Source organism: Balaenoptera physalus (genome assembly GCF_965194825.1).
Source record: "Balaenoptera physalus genome assembly, chromosome: 8".
Lineage (NCBI taxonomy): Eukaryota > Metazoa > Chordata > Mammalia > Artiodactyla > Balaenopteridae > Balaenoptera > Balaenoptera physalus.
In genome coordinates, this window is record NC_138887.1 from 110,571,229 (window position 1) to 110,591,624 (window position 20,396).

Sequence of the window (20,396 nt, forward strand, 5' to 3'; positions counted from 1 at the left end):
AGTGCAAAAACAGCCATAGACAATATGTAAACAAATGAGCTTGGCTGTGTTCCAATAAAACTTTATTTACAAAATCAGGCAACCATCAGCAATTTGCCAAACTTGAACTACAGTATAAAAGGAAAGTCACTACAGGACCCTAGGAATGACTGTGTCAGACTATGGTCCAGAGAAGATCCCAGCTTTTGATCAGAGCACCTCAGACCAACAAGCCCTGATGATAACACACCCACCCTATGGTGTCTCTATGGAGTAATCTCTATGGAGCGGCCTAGCTCTGCTGCAGAGGCCCCCAGAGGCTCCCTAACCTTAGAAATATTCGATTCACAATGGACTCAACCAAAGATCTGTAGTGTCCAAAAGGGAAAGGCAGACAAGAACCCTCTGTTGAAACCTCTTATTTCAGGAGACAGTACGATGGGCCCTGGCCAGGGAGCATCCACTGGGAGGAGGGGGCGACAGGGAAGCTACGTGCCTTGTGCCTCGAAGAGGGAGCTGACCTGGACTCAGCCAGAGTTCACTCACCCGTCTTGTCTGTGGATGGTGGCTGATGGCTTCACTCCTTCCAGTCCTCGAGTGTCCCTGTCTCACTGCCTCAGGAGACGGACAGCAGGAGACTGAAAGGGTCCTTGATATAAAATATCCCATCTCCTCTTTCACCTCTCTCACCCTGACTCCTACTCTCTTCTACAGAGGCCTCCCCCAGGAAGTACTCAGATGCCATTCGCACACACATACACATATGCCCACAGGTACACATAGTCACATGAATACATAGAAGCTCCCTTAACTATACATACATAGAAATACACAGGGAACCATACACACACGTTCCAACAATTGGGACATTACACTAATGTAAAGTAATGGCATTACATTAAATGATGGCATACCATGCAGGCAATACAAATTGTTTTTAAAAAGAAAGTAATGACATGGGGAAACACTCATAATAAACGTAAAAGAGCAGCAAAAATGTATATACAATATCATCCCAAATCTTTTTTTATGTACACACACACACACACACACACACACATACATGCACAGTGTGACATGGTCTGGATGGAAGTAAACCAAAGTGTTAACAGTGGTTTTCTCTGGGTGTTGGGATTACATGCAATTTATAAAAATACTTTAAAAACACACACACATACACACATAATAACAACCTATTATAGAAAAAAATATAGGTGAGTACAAAGAAAAAATAAAAATTCCCAATTACAGATGAGTTTTTTTAAAATTACACTTCTTGGTGGTCAGGGAACTAGATCCCACATACATGCTGCAACTGATTTCACATGCAGCAACTAAGGAGCTGGCGAGCTGCAACTAAGGAGCCTGGGAGCCACAACTAAGGAGCCCACGTGTTGCAACTAAGACCTGGTGCCACCAAATTTAATTAAAAAACACACATATTGAAAAGCATAATTCTTTTTTTTTAAATTAAAAAAAATTTTTTTAATGTATTTACTTATTTATTTGGCCGCTCCGGGTCTCAGTTGTAGTATATGGGCTCTTAGTTGCAGTATGTGGGATCTAGTTTCCTGACCAGGGATCGAATCCAGACCCCCTGCATTGGGAGTGCAGAGTCTTAGCCACTGGACCACCAGGGAAGTCCCTGAAAAGCATAATTCTATCTATTTAGCAAACACACATAAATAGTAGTTATGTTGCAGGCACTAATCTAAGTGGTTTACAAGAATTAATTTGACTAATCTTCATAAGACCCCCTAAGAGGAGTGTACAATTATCATTCCATATTTTTACCAATGACATACAGATGTATAGAGATAAGATTATTTGTCCAAAGCCACAGAACTAGCAAGTGGTCTAGGTAAGTTTTGAATGGAGGCAGTCAGGCTTCAGAACCTGCACACCTGACCAGATACGGTCTCTACGTAGCCGCAGCTAAGTAACAGATGATTTGTTGGTGGCAGATGGTGTGGGTGAGCTACCCAGGCAACCAGAGAATGCCAGTTAGTGACTTTTCCCACTTAGGTGTCAATATATAAGAAAGAGTATCTCATATTAGCCTAGATTTCCTTTATTACAAAAAATAGTTCCTACCATATTCACTGTGCTATTCTACGTGTGGGAGTGGTGGGTGACACATAGCAAGAAAAGAAAACGGCCCCTTCTCAGGAGCTTGCATTGTGTGTTTGTAAGTGTCAGCATCTGCCCCCAGCTGCACGTCTCTCCTTGCTGAGGAAAATCTGTCCAGTTGACCCTTACTTCTCTACTGGGACTAGGCACAATCTAATTAAATAAAAATCCTCAAAGATGTCTTAGGACTTTTCTGTGGCTGGTAGAGGAGGTTGTCACGGAAAGACGGCTTCAGTAAGTTCTCAGTCCCAGATGCAGCCCAGATGTGGCAGATGCTCCATGAATATTGATGAGCTAAATGGAGGAGGTGGAGAAGTCTGCAGCTGTCCCCCAGAACGGGGACACAAACCAGACACCCAGATGTAGGAAGGCAGAGAACTGAGCATGACACAGAGTCTTGCTAATGACTTGCAAAGACCCAAAATGCTTGCAAGTATCTGTGGCAATCGGACATGTGCATTGGGCAACTGGATTCTCTTTCTGCAGGATAGCTGCCTCTGGATTTCAAGTTCTCATTGACATGATTACCTACTGTATTTTACTGTTTTGGGGACAGGGGACCTAGGTTTTCTCTAGCCTGGCAGGAAGGGGAAGAAAAGGGTTGCTAAGCCTTTTTTTCTGGTACGAGGGAGGAGTACCCAGTTCTGCAGGCAGAGCTGCTTTGGACAGATGTTTTCCATTGTTCCTAAGACGCCATGCAGTTCACTCCCTGCATGAAGTGGGGTAGAACTGAGTAAGACACGAAGGGGGCAGGCTGGGTATGACAGGCTTCTTCTTCTTCTTGTTTTAAATTTTTATTGGAGTATAGTTGATTTACACTGTTGTGTTAAGTTTCTGCTGTAGAGCAAAGTGATTCAGTTATACATACACACGTATCCACTCTTTATTAGATTCTTTTCCCATATAGGTCATTACAGAGTACTGAGTAGAATTCCCGGCACTATATACAGTAGGTCCTTATTAGTTATGTATTTTATATATAGTAGTGTGCATATGTCAATCCTAACCTCCCAATTTATCCCTACCCCCCACCTTTCCCCCTGGTAATCATAAAATTATTTTCTACATCTGTGACTCTGTTTTGTAAATAAGTTCATTTGTTCCATTTTTTTTAGATTCCACATAAAAGTGATATCATATGATATTTATCTTTCTCTGTCTGACTTATTTCCCTCAGTATGACAATCTCTAGGTGCATCCATATCGCTGCAAATGGCATTATTTTGTTCTTTTTTATGGCTGAGTAATATTCCATTGTATATATGTACCATATCTTCCTTATCCATTCCTCTGTTGATGGACATTTAGGTTGCTCCCATGTCCTGGCTATTGTAAATAGTGCTGCCATGCATAGTGGGGTGCATGCATCTTTTCAAATTATGGTTTTCTCCAGGTATATTCCCAGGAGTGGGGTTGCTGGATCATATGATAGCTCTATTTTTAGTTTTTTAAGGAACCACTGTACTGTTTTCCACAATGGTTGTAACAATTTACATTCCCACCAACAGAGTATAGGAGGGTTCCCTTTTCTCCATACCCTCTCCAGCATTTATTGTTTGTAGACATTTCTCCAAAGAAGACCTACAGATGGCCAAGCGGCACATGAAAAGATGCTCAACATCACTAATCATTAGAGAAATGAAAATCAAAACTACAATGAGGTATCACCTCACACTGGTCAGAATGGACATCATCGAAAAGTCTACAGACAGCCTTCTTCTTCTAAGCCAGACTTATCCACTGTGGGAAATGAAGGATTCCCTAAATGTTGAAGACATCCACATTCCAATGAAAATACAAACAACACATTTCAAAGGCAAGTAGAAACTATTTGCTAATTATTGGTTGTCATGGATTATTCATGATGACACTCTTTTCCATAGGAGGAGAAAGCAGCAGTTAATTGGTTTTGGCAAGTATTGCAGCAATCGACTTGGGTGGGTAAGATCCACCCTTCATGAAAGGTTCTACCTTCCACCCTCTTGAAGAAGATTCCCTTTGTGACTATCATGTCTCATGTGTATACCCCCGCCCGCCAGCAAATCCTGACCTCGAGTGGAGCCCAGAGAGGAAGATGGCTTCTTTTCTTAGGCTGGAAACAGATCCTTTCAATGGGATTTAAACGGACACTTGCAGCCTGGATTTGGTCTTCCTTTATTTAGTTTCTTCAACAACTAAACCATTGTATAACAACTACTTATGGGAGACACAAAGAAATCAAATATATACTTTCTGACCTTGAAGAATTTACAATCTAGTTGGGGAGATGTTTTTAAGATATTTTACATGACCTAAATCAGAATTCAAATCATCAAAGTAAGAGATATCATAAGACAGTATATACAGTATGGTGTGAATTGAATGCTTAGCCCACTGAGTGTTACAGGCAAGCAGAGGGGGAACAAGTCCCAGGGACTGGGATGCCCTGGAACCTTCCTGAAGGAGGCATGATTGAACTGGGCCTTAAAGGATGGGAAGGGGGAGGTCCAGGCAAGAGCCAAGGGCAGAGGTAGAAATGACCTAGCACAGGGGTGGGCAAAGTACGGCCTATGAGCCACATCTGGCCCGCCACCTGTTTTTGAACAGGCCATGAACCAAGAATATTTTCACTTTTAAATGGCTAAAAAAAAAAAAAAATTTCATGACACATGAAAATTATATAAAATCTAATTTCAGTGTCCATAAATAAAGTTTTACTGAAACACAGCTTCACTTACTGGTTTGTATATAGTCTGTGGCTTCTCTGCACCGCAACGGCAGCGCTGAGTAGTTACAACAGAGATCATATATCATCATATATAACCAGATCCCTGGTTCTTTAGAGAAAAAGTTTGCTGATCCTGGGGCTACAGTATCAGAGGGGCAGTTAGTAGGCTTTGGCTGGAGAGAAGATTTTGCACGTAGAAACTGCGGGAAATGGTAACCAGGGATCAATTATGAAGGAAGTTTAATGCTATGGTAAAGAATATGAATTCATACTAATCTGTTCTCTGTCCCTACAATTTTGTCCTTTCAAAAATATTATATAAACGGAATCATGTAGCATGTAACCCTATAGGAGTGGCTTTTTTCACTTGCCATCATTCTCTGGAGATTTATCCAGGTTGTTGTATACATCAATAGCTTATTCCTTTTTATTGATGAATAGTATTCTACCATATGAATGTACTATACTATATGTAACCGTTCACCCACTGAAGGATATTGGGGCTGTTTCCAGTTGGGACCATTATAAATAAAACTACATGTGCCAAAAAAAAAAAAGAATATGAACTCAGTTCTGTAGGCAATGTGTTGAAGTTATCATGTATGTGAATATAGTAATATTATCTGTATGCACATAGTACAAAACTGCAAAAGGTTCAAAAAGATTTTCTGTGAAAATGTCAGTCTTCTTTCCTGACCTCCAGATACTCAGACACTCAGACAACTCCACAGAGGTACCCACTTACTCATTCTTAGGGACCCTTACAGAGATATTCTTGTACATTCACAAACATATATGAGTTTGTTTCATGTCAGGACATTCTTCTTTATAGCTGTATAACATGGATGTACTATCTTATTTACTCAGCTGGGGAGAATTCTGACCTAGAAGCTAAAATGATACTTTAGAAAGCCTTGTTGAGCAGAGGGGTTCCAAGAGAACTAGAGGCAGCCTGCCGATGTGTAAATCCAGGAGCCTGGCAGTGAGGGTGGCCTGGCATTCCAGTGTAACCCAGAACTCCAGCCTGCTCAAGGCCATGGTGCTGGGGACCCCTCTCCCCCACTGCTCCTCTGGGGGCTCATACCTTGGTGGGTGTGTCAGGGATGGAAGAGGTGGGAGAACCCGGAAAGTTCAAGACACACTTCTTCCCGAGGCATCGACCATGTAACTCCACGTCCTCATAAGGGTTCTCCTTCATTGGTGGATCTGCAGTCAAAGGCAACGGATTAGAAACTGGGAACACTAAGGAAGTTCTCCTTATCAGATCTCGACCCAACACCTTATCAGGTCTCTCCTTGTGCGGAAGTCTGTTGTCTTGCTATCCATTTAGCCTTCCTCTTGGTAACAGACCTTGGTTTTCACCGGGGTAACTCCCTGACTCCCCATTGTTAGAAATGTGAGATTAACTTCGCTCCCAGTTTCAGGGTTTAAGCCAATCTGAGTATCCCGAATCCCTGCCTCAGTGACCAGCTCTGGGAAAGGCTCATATTCCAAGCCTAAGCCAATTGCTGCATGGCATTCCTGGGCTCTGAAGGTGAACAAGGGACCTAAATCAGTCTAATCAGAGTGAACCTCAGGATGTTTGCTGGGGCTTGCAGGACACAGGCTTTCCTTTCTCGCTGCAAGGCAGATTCTGGGGAGCTAATGGCAGCCATCATGGGAATCGTGGGAAACCTGCTGAGAATGGAGCTAACATGAGAGATAAGAAATGAGGAAGAAAAAGCCAGTTCTGGTCACATGAGCCAACAAACTCCCTTTGTTGTTTCAGCTGGGTTTTCTGTTCCTTGTAACTGAAAGCTTCTCTGTCAGGTACACACTGCTAAGAGAAGTCTAAATCTCATACCCACTTTGGATTTGGGAAGCCTACTGCTTTGGCAGGAACCCTTCTCTGGCAGCTTGGACATAGCAATTCAAATAGCTCGGCTTAGTATACGCCCTTCCTTAAGTCTCATGTTTCCTCCTACCATGGAGTTTCTTCTAGTGTTGAAGACTGCATGCATGTAAGTACATATATATCTGCCTGCTCTGCCCCTTGCATAGGGACACAGAAGGGTTTCTTCCTCAGCTCATTTCCTCCCCCACTGCCACCCTCAACATATGCAGACATGGTCTGAGTTTACACCTTACTGAAACTGTGATCCTCCGTGGAGATTATTTAACTCACCAAATCTAAATGCACAAAAGCTCTGTGAATCTGAGTCCCATTTTGGAATCAGAGAATTCTTTAGAGCAAGGCCAAAGTTACTTTTTAAATAGAAGACATTCATTTCAGTCTGAATTGTGATGCCGTTACCGCCACATTCCTACAGTTTTGGAAAGAGTACGGTGGTCTTTGGTTTTCTTTCATTCAGTAATCCCTACAATTCACTGAGAGTCTGTTATAAACCAGGTGTTTTACATACCATTTTCTTCAGCCCTCAAACAACCCTGTAAGGTAGCTGTCATCGTCCTTAGTACAGAGGTGAGAGAATTGAAGTTCAGAGAGGTTAAGTCACCAGCTCAATGTCACACAGCTAACAAGTAGCAGAGCCAAGACTCAGTCATGGATATTGAGGCTCCAGGTCTCGTGTGTTCCCCGCTGTATCACGCTGCCTCCTTGGCCGTTCATCACCAGCCCTTCCTCCCCACTCCAGCCCACTTTTCTCTCACGTATTTCACCATGGGTCACTCTTCCACCCACCTACCCAATCTCTCATTCATTTGAGTACATGTTTGTCTTTGAGTGTGACTCTGTGTGTGTGTGTGTGTGTGTGTGTGTGTGTGTGTGTGTGTATTTCAAGCAGCCAGCCCCATTTCCTCCCTCTTCCTTCTCATAGACAGACTCACTCAAACATTTGGGCCTCTTACCTAGAATGTCCTCATAGACGTTCTCCTCCGATAAAGTGCGTGTGAGCCCCAGCTTCGTCTGTGCGCACCAGTCAACCCTGCTGTTCTCAGAGGAAGACTGCAGTAAGTCTTCAAACTCATAGGACTTTCTGGGTTGTACAAGGTGGGAGGAAAAAAAACCGAGAACTCAAATCAAATGAGGCTGGTTCAGAGAATACACGCCAAAATGTTTTTTTTTTCTTGCAAAGATTTCCAATACTTAAATCAACTCTGTTTTTTATAAGAAAGTGTGAAAATCCTCAAATATGAGATGTGGTTTTTACTTGTGAGAATGTTTATGCTATTATGCCAGTTAAAGATAGTGAAGTATACATATAAAATACAATCCCAACTTTGTAAGCAAACATATACATAGAAGATAAAAAGAAGAGAAGTGAAACATATAGCTGCTATATCAGGGCCGAGGGATGACTGGTGTCTTCTCTTCACTCGTACTTTTCTGGATTTTTCAAATGTTCTACAGTGTTTACAGAGCACACATTAATAAACACAAAGGAGTAGTAATGGCCAGTTCAGAGCAGACAAGAAGCCTGAGCACCTCCCCCTTCTCTCACCCAAGTGGTTATTATCAGAAACCCAAGGGCCAGTTGAGGCACCCCACCCCACCCTGAGATCTGTGCAAATGTGCCTGGGGCTCTGTCTGGGGCCTGGCTCACCACCACCCTCGCCCCATCTTACATCCACACAGGCTGTCCCTGTTCTGCTGGTATTGACTCTACTGTGAAACCTAGCCCCTTCTCCAACTCACACACACACACACACACACACACACACACACACACACGGCCACTCACCTTGAGTCTCTTTGATCTTTTGTAACTCTATGGAACATTTGGGAGATCATGAGGTGGGTCATATTATGAAACGTACAAAACATCACCCATCTCACAGGTTCACTCCACCTCCCCCCTTTCTCTTCTCTCTCTCCCTATCCTTCTCCAAAGTAACCCACAACTTCTCCCTGTTGGAGCAGAACAGTCCTGCCCACTCAGGCTCCAGAAGCTCACCTTCTCCTACCCCCAAGCAGATTTATCAGGAATTTCTGCTGAACACAGCTGGGCCTTCTGTGAATGGAATTGAGGTGAACATGCAGTCCACCCACGTTAAACAGGGCACATCCCTGAGCTGACTTGGTGCCGGCCCCTCACTCCTTCTGGTACAGGGTCCAGATGCTCACAACCCTCCTCTGGCTCAGGAATCACCGCTCTTCTCTCTCACTGTGTTCACGTGTGTCTAGCACAGTGTTCTGCGCATGCCAGATGGCACGTTGCAGCTAACCGCTGCGAAATGCAGAGCGCCCTTGTTTCCTCGTCCACGCTTCCAGCCCCGGGAGAAAGTGCCCCTCTGGTGGCTCTAGGATTAAACAAATCTGGACACAGATCCCGAATCCTTCATTCACAAGTCTTTTCAACTTGGATAAACTACCTGAGCTCAAACTCAGTGTCCTGATTTGTAAAATAGTAATTATCTCATAGGACTGTCCATAGAACAGAGGATGTTTGTAAAGTCCTTGGCACCTAATAAGCCCTCAACAAATGTTAGCTATTATTATCTGTCGTGGTGCTATTAGTCATTTATGTAGCCAGTGCTTTATATGAACATTTACTGTGTGGGAGGCATTGTGCTCAGGGTTTGAAAATAAGGACTAAAACAGCCAGAGTCCCTGCCTCAAAGAGCTTACATTCTAGGGAGGAAGACAGATGTTCAACCAGCTCACACACAAATAAACAGAATTATAAACTGGGTTAAGTTCAGTGATGGAAAAGCACAGGTTGCGAGGATATCGAGGAAGGCTCAATGTAGGTTGCGGGATACATAAAGGGAGGCCTCTATGAGAAAGTCACTCACTGAAGCTGAGCCTTGAAGGATAAAAAGAACTTAGTCGGGGGAAGAGCATTCCAAAAAGAGGGAAAAGCATGTGGGAAAGTCCTGAGTCTACAGAGAGAGCTCGATGCATTTCAGGAAACAGCAGACAGACAGACAGACAGCATGGCTGGGCTGCAGGGAACAGGGTGGAGAGTGCCAGGCAATGAGACAGCAGAACCAAGCAGAGGCCATTTGCCTGCTTTCCAAGCTTTGGGGATTTCTTGCATTTTAAATCTTTCCCTCTCCACTAGCTTCTTTCTCTCCTCCTTTAAACATGCCCAGGTTTCCTCTATCTTAAAAAGCTTTCATTTGGAGCAATGACCTTTGTGGTTCTATTTCTCACCTTCCTTGCCAACACTTTTAACGAGGCGGAGGGGAGGAGGAGGAGCAGAGATTATTCTCTTAGTTTACCATAGTTCACTCATTTTTCTTTCCCTCACCCTCTCAACCCGTCCGTGTGCATCCCTTTCCTGAAATTCCTCCTAAAGGTCACTAGCGAGTTTCTGGTAGAACCTAACAACTTTCTGGGTCCTTTCATTACAGGACACCACTTGGCTTCTACAGCATAAGGTAGCAGTGCTCAAAGTGCAATCTGTGGGCCAGAGCTGGGGTGCCAACTGTTTCCGGTCCTTGACAAGATAAGTACAGAAATTGAGAGAAAGCGTTTAGAAACTTTTCAAACAATTTGACAGAATGAACTTAAAAAAGAAAACAAGGGCTTCCCTGGTGGCGCAGTGGTTGAGAATCTGCCTGCCAATGCAGGGGAGACGGGTTCGAGCCCTGGTCTGGGAAGATCCCACATGCCGCAGAGCAACTGGGTCCGTGAGCCACAACTACTGACCCTGCGCGTCTGGAGCCTGTGCTCCGCAACAAGAGAGGCCGCGACAGTGAGAGGCCCGCGCACCGCGATGAAGAGTGGCCCCTGCTTGCCGCAACTGGAGAAAGCCCTCGCACAGAAACAAAGACCCAACACAGCCAAAAATAAATAAATTAATTAAAAAAAAAATACCCAAGTCTAGAGAAATAATTAAAAAAAAAAAAAAAAGAAAACAAAAAAACTGAGGTTTGTATACTGACGTCTTTTTTCATTACATTCCTCTGGTAATTCTTTTTTTATTACATTTTACAAAAGTATTGTTTGGCAAAGGATTGGAAACACCTGCAAACAGGCCCTCCTGACGGTCTGAGGAGGCGGGTGCAGGGCTGCCCTAACTCTACTTGCCCTGTCAGACCACTCACTCCTCCTGGGCCTGCGCTGGCAGCTCTCTACCTCTTCCTCTTTCTGGGCTATAGTGTTTCCCAAGGCTTCACCTCTTTAGGCTCTATACCTTTTTCCTTTTTTTTTTTGGCTGCACTGCACGGCTTGCGGGATCTTAGTTCCCCGACCCGGGATTGAACCTGGGCCCACAGCAGTGAAAGTGCCAAGTCCTAACCACTGGACAACCGGGGAATTCATTAGGTTCTATACTTCAATATCTACACAACTGAATTCATCACCCCTTATCTCCACCCCACCCTCATTCCTTTATGAACTTGAACCCCTCATTCCTTTATGAACTTGAATGCGGCACTTAGGACAGGAGCACAAAGATGGGCTTCTAGGCTGGAGCTCTATGGCCTTAAGTCAGGTCACAAGGCTGAAACTGTCACCAGTGCCCCAGGGTTCTGACTTATGAAAAGAAGTTTGTGCCCCAAAAAAGGGATACTAATCCATGAGCCCCTTCTTTCTCCCCTCGAGGTGTCCAGCGGGGAGAGGAAGGGCTGAGCTTCAGAGCTCTAGCAGATGGGACCTGGGGGAAAGCAGGTCTGAGCCGTTTTCTCTAAGATGGGAATGGGTTGTGCTGTGACCCCACTCTGAACATTTCCTAGTCCAGTTTCCATTAGCCCAGGCTGGCATCAGCCAGGCAGCTGATTGGGGCTGGAGGTGTGGCCCAGAGCAGAGTGAGGTAACTGGCCTGGAGTGGGCCAGAACTCCTGGGTTTCCCCTGCTGAGCAAACCAAGTTACGTTAGCTAGTCCTCAGCATGTACGCTACATGGTAGGGAAAATACAAACTGTTCAGAGACCACAGAATCATTCATTCAGTACTTACTGTGTACTGACCAAGTGCTCGTCTTGGATCAGCACATTCAAACTTTACAACAACCTTGTGAAAGACTGTTATTATTATACACATGTTATGCATGAGAAAACAGGTATAGAGACATAAGGTAAATTGCTCAAAGTCACTTTGGGAGAACCCAGGAAATCTGGTTGGAGATTGGTGCTCTTAAAAAGACAGGCACTGGACTTCCCTGGTGGCGCAGTGGTTGAGAATCCGCCTGCCAATGCAGGGGACACAGGTTCAAGCCTTGGGCGGGGAAGATCCCACATGCCGTGGAGCAACAAAGCCCGTGCGCCACAACTACTGAGCCTGTGCTCTAGACCCCACGAGCCACAACTACTGAGCCTGCGTGCTACAACTACTGAAGCCCATGTGCCTAGAGCCCGTGCTCCGCAACGAGAAGCCACCGCAATGAGAAGCCTGTGCGCTGCAACTAGAGAAAGCCTGTGCTCAGCAAGGAAGACCCAACGCAGCCAAAAATACATAAATTAACAACAACAAAAAAAAGACAGGCATGCTGCAGAGCACGCAAGTAAGGCAAGGCAGGAGGAAAGCTGCAGTCCCAGTCCCCAGACTAAAACAGGTCGGGTTTCCAAAGGTTATTGTTAGGAACTTGAACTATGTTTTTGTTTTTTTTTTTTCCGGCTGCGCGGCTTGTGGGATCTTAGTTCCCCAATCAGGGACTGAACCAGGGGCCCTTGGTAGTGAGAGCACGGAGTCCTAACCACTGGACCGCCAGGGAAGTCCCAAACTAATTTTCTCTATAAAACCATATTATACATTACTGAGCATTGCCCAGGCAAGCCCTCTATTTCCCATAATGTAACTGAACTATACGATGAAGAGATGCTATGAACCCTCACAGGGAAAAGAGCGGACAGGTGGGGAGTCACTTCACTGGGAGCTGAGCAGTTTCTGCCACAATAGCAGGAAGCTCCACTCCCAGCAGCAGAGGGAGAGGGTGGCGGCCACTGCCTACAGCTAAAGCCTTGACTGCCTGGGATTCCAGCATGACCTTGGCTAAGCTGGGCCTTTTCTTTGATTGCAGAAAGGGGCTGCAGCTGTGCCTTGCTTTGCCATGGAGAGAGCTCTATCATTATTTATTTAGTTATTTATTTATTTATTATAAATTTATTTATTTTTGGCTGCATTGGGCCTTCATTGCTGCGCGCGGGCTTTCTCTAGTTGCGTCGAGCGGAGGCTACTCTTCGCTGCGGTGCACAGGTTTCTCATTGCGGTGGTTTCTCTTGTTGCGGAGCACAGGCTCTAGGCGCGCAGGCTTCAGTAGTTGTGGTGTGTGGGTTCTAGAGCACAGGCGCAGTAGTTGTGGTGCACGGGCTCAGTTGCTCCACGGCACGTGGGATCTTCCCAGACCAGGGATCAAAACCACGTCCCCTGCATTGGCAGGCGGGTTCTTAACCACTGCGCCAAGAGGGAAGCCCTATCGTTATGTATTTTTTAAATTTTATTTATTTATTTATGGCTGCGTTGGGACTTCGTTGCTGCGCGCGGGCTTTCTCTAGTTGGGGCGAGTGGGGCTACTCTTCATTGCAGTGCACAGGCTTCTCATTGTGGTGGCTTCTCTTGTTGTGCAGCACGGGCTCTAGGCGTGTGGGCTTTAGTAGTTGTGGCTCGCAGGCTCAGTAGTTGTGGCTCGCGGGCTCTAGAGCGCAGGCTCAGTAGTTGTGGCTCACGGGCTTAGTTGCTCCGTGGCATGTGGGATCTTCCCGGACCAGGGCTCGAACCCGTGTCCCCTGCACTGGAAGGCAGATTCTTAACCACTGTGCCACCAGGGAAGCCCTATCATTATTTACTTTTAAAAATCTCATTTGAGGTACCAGTGAAGCAATATTTGTATAGGTCAAATTTTAAAATAATAAAATTATTATAAAATATTTATGAAATAATATCTGAATAGTTCAAATGTTTTAATAATAAATGCCCTAACAATAAAGATGCTTGTATGCTAAAGGCTCTCCAAGTCCCAGCAGATGGCTCACTTATTTAGAGCATATGTGGCACAATCAAGAATCTGGATGGGCTTCCCTGGTGGTGCAGTGGTTGAGAATCTGCCTGCCAATGCAGGGGACACGGGTTCGAGCCCTGGTCTGGGAAGATCCCACATGCCGCGGAGCAACTGGGCCCGTGAGCCACAATTGCTGAGCCTGCACGTCTGGAGCCTGTGCTCCGCAACGGGAGAGGCCACGATAGTGAGAGGCCCGCGCACCACGATGAAGAGTGGCCCCCACTTGCCACAACTAGAGAAAGCCCTCACACAGAAACGAAGACCCAACACAGCCATAAATAAATAAATAAATAAATAAAATTAAAAAAAAAAAAAAGAATCTGGATCATCTGTTGGGGTTTGTTAGGATGGGATTAGCCTGCAATCCAAATGGCTGCTGTCAGATACCCTGGGATTTCAAGCTATAGTTTGAATGTTTTTTTATGATCCTTCCATATTTCTAAGAACAAGATGCTAAAACAAGATATCAGCTATATTTTGCATATGATTCCCAACACATAAAAGGTACCACCAGTCTAAACAGTATTAGAAAAGCCCACATTTAAAATGTTACAAACTTCCATTAAAAAAAAAAAAAGGTGATTAGAGGATGGTTATTCACAGTGCAAAACTCTTATTTAATTTGCAAAAGAATTCATCACAGGATTTCTTAAATAGTAGTTCCATTTCTGTATTAAAATGTTGGGTTTTAGCTGGCTAATTCTTATACAGGAAGCCTGAAAGACCAACTTTAAATCAACATGAAGCTACTGTCCATCCAAGATCAAGAAGAAACCAGAAATCCTTACATGCCCAGCTTCTAGAGGCAGTGGGAAAACAAAATTCCAATCACAAAGTTCGATTTCTCATTGTCCTGTGTTGGTGACATGTTTGCAAGCATTAGCTTTATTAGGTGGTTGGTTCCTCCTCAGCACTATTTCTATAATCTGCATAAATGCCTCCAAGGACTGTAGTCCTTTGGTTCTGAGGCTCAAGTAGGTGATTAGGGTCCCAAAGAGGAGAAATATGATTAAACTAATCATCCAATCATTTAGCTAAGTCTTTTCTATGAAAATATTTTTTAATTGAAAAAAAGGTTTTAATACCGTTATTTACATATTAACTTTGAATGGAAATTTTGAAAGGGTTATTTACATATTAACTTTGAAAGGAAATTTTGAAAGGTTAATGATAACCACATCCAAATTGGCTTCTCTCTCGTTTAAACACTTCCACGTTTGTTCCACATCCAGCTGCATGTTTAATAAGCACCTTCTTAAAGGGTGGAATTGAGCTCACAGCTGGTGATGCACGGGTAAGAAGTCCCTGGGAATGTATTTCCTCGAGGTCCAGTGACTGGGACTCAACGCTTCCACTGTAGGGGGCACAGGCTGGATCCCTGGCTGGGGAACTAAGACCCGGCAAGCTGTGTGGTGTCCCCCGGCAAAATAGCGTAATTTCAAGTAGCATTTTGAATGTTATTTGTGACTTTTCCATATTTCTGTAAACGAAGTACTAACGTAAGAGCTCATCCCACATCTCCGTTTAGATGACGCACGGGAAGCTCAAAATGAACAGATCCGAAGTTGAACTCATACCACCATTCCCCACTCCCTGACGAGGACCAGCTCCCTCTCCAATGCTGCCATCTCAGCAAAGGCCATCACCATCCGTCCAAGTGTTTACGCCTTAACCCTGGAAGTCCTGTGCAGCCTTCCTTCTCCATCACTGCCCACATCTAACCAGTTAACGAGTTCTACCTGCCAAGTATCCCTGGGATCCACCCACTTCTCTCAATCCCCACTGCAGTTATACCACACGGTAACCCCCAAACCTCCTTGATCTCCCTCCCACCCGCCCCGACTACCCACGCAGTCCACTGGTGCCCCTTCCACTCTCCCCGCTGCTGCGGGGTGGGGCAACCTCTTAGAAACGCAAATCGGATTGTGTCTCTCCCCTTCTTAGAAACTTCCAGATGCTTCCCATTCCCCTTTGGTAACAGGCCAAAACCCTCGCCTGGGCTCCAAGGCTCTTGACTCCAGAGGGCTTCTGGGCCCCAGCTCACACTCTTCCTACCCCTCTGGCCCACCCCCTGCCTTTCAGTCCTCCAGCGTGCTAAATTCTTTCTTGCCCCAGGGCCTCTGCTTGTTTGTCCACTTAAACTGCACACCTCCCCATTTCCCAGCCCACCCCCTTGCCTGGGAACCTCAGGCCTTGCATGAGTGTCACTTCCTCTCTGAGCTGGCCCGGTTTCCATGACAGGCTAGCTACCCCTGCTGAACATTCCCACAGCACCACGGGCTTCCTCACGGCCCCGAGAGTGCTTAGTTACATAACCAGTTGTATAGTTCTGACTATTACTAGTACGTAAGTTTCATGAGGGCAGGGTCTGAGTCTGTCTTATTCATTGCTATAGCATAATACTACATAGGTATAGTAAATATTTGTTGGTTGAGTAAGTGAGTGAATATTTTAAAAGCTGGTTTTAATGGCCACCTTTACTGCTTATAATTTATCCCTATTTTGGGGTAAAGAAATATTTTATCTGTATTCTGAGAGCTAATTTTGAGTCGATTGTTTGAACACATTTCCCCCAGAATTATTTTCAGCTGTATTTAAATTTGCTTGGACAGCCTGAGACCCAGCACCCACCTAAAACACCATTCAGATGAGCTAGAAACCAGGGATGCCTTGCTCTGATTCCCTCATCCCCCTCCAGCTGCCACAGACTCTCTTCTTTCCTCCATCCCCGGTGATCAGGGGCAGCTCTTCTCCTTGGGAAGGGCATTCATACCACTGTTACTGACCAGGGTTCTTGGCCTCCTTAATCAATAGAAATTGATCAGAGGCCAGACAAGAAATTCAGGCAAGACTTTACTGGGGCCCCTGCTGCAGCAGTGTGGAGCGAGAACAAACAACAGGCTCCCTTGCTTGCTCATTCGCTCAAGGGGCTGCGAGCTGGTTCCTTATATGGGGTGACGGTAGGGGTGTGTCCAGGGGTCGGGCTAGAGTGACGGCTTAGGTGGGTTTCCCACCCCTTAGGTGGTGTTGTATGCAGGGGACATGCACAGTACCCTACTTTTTCTCCCGACCACTTGTTTTGCGCCCGGCTCTTCAAAAGTGGCTGTTGGGTTTTTTGGTCTCTTTGTATCTTTTGTCCAGAATTTGCCCCAACTGCACATGCACGCAGTTATTTTTAGTCCCTTATAGTTTCTTTGTATTTTGCTGCTCAAGGAGATGTTTGTCCGGGTGCAAGCATTGCAGCACTGCAGCAAAGAGTCCCAGGTCCCAGCCTGTCTCACCACCAGGTGATCAGAGTAGGGGGCTAAATGAGAGAATGTTTACGTCAGCTCTTAGCTCTCACTCTGCTACCGGGTATTTCCTCTGTCGAGAGCTATGACTACGCATGTTGGGTTTCCACTTATCTCTATCCTGGATGCAAAAATAGAAATGTCAGAAGAAAAACTATCCTTAGCCACCATTGTACCTAAAATCCAACCATTTCCACCTTCTCATGAGAAATAAGACATGACAATCACTATTCTAACGTAGAATGACAACCACCCTCTCTACTCTCATCTCTTTGTCTTCCAATGCAACTACTATCGAAATAAATAAATTTACAGAGTCAAGCTTCTCAGCCGCTTTCAAAGTTACTTTTGCTCTAAATCTCAAATTAATCAAACAATTTGCCCCTTTGAAGATGTTAAACATTCAGTTTTTAGACATGGTAGTTAGAGTTGCCTCATGGATGCCATGGTGACGGAGACAGACCACAGCGTGGCTGGTACATTAACTTTAACGACTAAACCCATGATAGCTGAGGGCTGCTACCCAGCCAGACTTCTGTGGGGATCCCTATCAGTCCTAGAGTAGATGGAGATTATGGAATCGATAACAGTGCCGTATGATTTGGCAGCCATATAATGACTGAGGTTTCGTGTTCTCTGAAAGTTCTGAAAGTCTTACACTAAAGCCCCAAGGAAAGGCTGAATCTATGTGATGCCAAAATAATCAGTTGAAAAGTTGAAGTTTTGGTCAACATAGTTATTTGGTTTCATAAAGATCTAAAAGCTCTGTCATGTGATCTAATTAAACTAAAACAAAAAATCTGAATTCGAATGAAAACATTTTGGATATACAGACCCACGTGAATTCAGGATGCTGCTTACACTTAAAAAATAATAACTTTTCTTGTTAAATGTCAGCCTGAAGGCATTCCTGCCAAAGTTGTTAAACGTATGCCATAAAATATACATAACCAAGTTAATGCTGCTGTAGGAACCTTATCTGTGGAATTTCCTGACATTTGAGGGTTTCTCATTTTCCATTTTAGGATTGAAGGCATAAGTCCTTGCAGTTAATTTCCTGGGGCTTTAGAGAAATGAAGAAAGAAGAGAGAAGAGACAGAAGGAAGAAGGAAGAGAAGAGAAAAGAGGAAAAAAGAAAAAAGAGCAGGGAAAAATAGAAAGAGAGAAAGAGAAGAAAAAGAAAAAGACATTTTCTCAAACTGAGACTCTGAATCCATTGGTTTGGCTCTTGCTGAGGTGGACTAATCAGCCTATGAAAATAAGCTGAATACGTTCTCGGGAGCGCGCAGCCTGGCCGTGTAATTCTAAACCCTCATAACCTCAAAATCCTTAATCATTTCTTTCTTCAACCTTGGCTGGGCTTTCCTGCCTCAGAGAGGACAGGAAGCCTGCCAAATTCAGAGTTGGGTCTTTTCTTTTTTTTTTTTTTCTTAAGCGATAGGACCACAATAAAGGGCATACTTTGTTTTTTAAGAGTAGAAAGTGAACATCTTGCCCTAATCACCTCCGTTGTACAATTTTAAACAAAACGAAAAATCCAAAGCCAAAATTCTTAAAACACAGTTGATGCAACCATATTCAAACTGGCCAAGAAAAATTACATCTTTGGACTGAAACTAAGTAACTTTAGCTGGTTTTAAAGAAAATGCTGGAAGACTGAAAAGAGCAGATGGTAGCTAAGAGAGAAAAGATAATGGGAATAACTGTTCACCAGGTTGATCTGTCTGCCCAGTGATGACACAGCTGAAAGATTCCAATTTCCCAGAACGAAGCTGCCCCTGGGAGAGTGGGCCTCTTTGGAGGAATAGCCCAGAAAGGGCATGGAAGGGCTACTCTGGGTAAGCACTGGGGACAGGAGCAGAAAAGTCACGAGAGCACTTAGGGCCCTGAGGTTGGCACTGGTTTGGGAAAGGATTTAGAATTGGAGGTGGATTCAAACCTTCTCAGCACATAAAGAAGGAAGCCTGTAAATTCTTCTATAGATATCACATAACGCTGATACCAAAGCCTGGTAAAGTTAGTATAATAAAATCCAAGTATAGACCAGTCCCATTTATAGAATACTGGTACAAAAATCTTAAATAGGGGGCTTCCCTGGTGGTCCAGTGGTAAAGAATCACCTTCCAATGCAGGGGATGCAGGTTTGATCCCTGGTGAGGGAACTGGGATCCCACATGCCACAGGGCAACCAGGCCTGCACACCACAACTACTGAGCTCGTGCACCTCAACTACAGCCCACATGCCGCAAACTAGAGCCCACGCACCCTGGAGCCCGCATGCCACAACTGGAGAGAGAAAACCTGCACGCCACAACTAGAAAGAAGCCTGCACGCCGCAACAAAAGATCCCATGTGCCGCAACTAAGACCTGATAGAGCCAAAAATAAATTAAATAAATAAATAAAATACAATAAATTAAAAAAAAATCTTAAATAGAATATTAGCAAATAGAATTCAGTTGTGCATTAAAAGAATAATGAACCAGAACAAAGTGGGAGTTCATCCCCCAAATAGTAGGATATAAATTCACTATTAATAGGTCAGAGGAGAAGAACCACACAATCATATAAAGTTTCTGAAAAGTAATTTGACAAAACCCAATCCTAATTTTTTAAACTCTTAGTAAAAAAAGGATTACCAATGAACACTACCTAGATAGCATGAAAACATAACTCCAACAAGAGTGCTTGAGGGCTTCCCTGGTGGCGCAGTGGTTGAGAATCTGCCTGCTAATGCAGGGGACACGGGTTCGAACCCTGGTCTGGGAAGATCCCACATGCCACGGAGCAACTGGGCCCATGAGCCACAACTACTGAGCCTGCGCATCTGGAGCTTGTGCTCCACAACAAGAGAGGCCGCGATAGTGAGAGGCCCGCGCACCGCGATGAAGAGTGGCCCCCGCTTGCCGCAACTAGAGAAAGCCCTTGCACAGAAACGAAGACCCAACACAGCCAAAAATAAATAAATAAATAAATAAATAATAAAAATAAAGGAATTCCTTTAAAAAAAATAAATAAATTAAAAAAAAGCGTGCTTGAGAGTAACACCAGAAGCATTACCACTAAAGTTAGGGGTGAGATAAAGCTGCCCAGTGCTATCAGCACTATTATTTCACACAGTTATGAAAATATTAGTCAGTGCACTTTAGTAAGAGAAAGAATTTGGAGATGTAAATCAAAATGAAAAACATAAAATGATAATTCTTTGCAGACAATATGATTATATATGCAGAAAATCCAAGAGAAACAATTGACAAACAATTAGAAACAGTAAGAAATTTCTTTAAGGAGTCTTTTAAATGAATAATATACAAAAATAAATAGTTTTCTTAAATACAAAGACCATATAAATGAGAAAAAAGATTACATTAACAATGGCAACAAAAGAATAAAATACTTAGGAATAAACT

The 20,396-nt window shown here is 44.2% G+C and overlaps 1 protein-coding gene across 5 annotated transcripts in view; it reads right to left on the reverse strand.

The window, feature by feature from the left end:
• The window catches only part of DENND2A (DENN domain containing 2A), a 122,359-nt gene that overhangs the window by 67,852 nt on the left and 34,111 nt on the right, over positions 1-20,396 (reverse strand). For all 5 annotated transcript variants that reach the window (XM_082472872.1, XM_082472875.1, XM_082472876.1 and 2 more), the window contains 2 exons: positions 7,664-7,791; positions 5,901-6,022 (listed from right to left, as the gene is read on the reverse strand). In XM_082472872.1, coding sequence (XP_082328998.1) covers positions 5,901-6,022; positions 7,664-7,791 — 250 coding nt within the window. The remainder of the gene's footprint in view (positions 1-5,900; positions 6,023-7,663; positions 7,792-20,396) is intronic.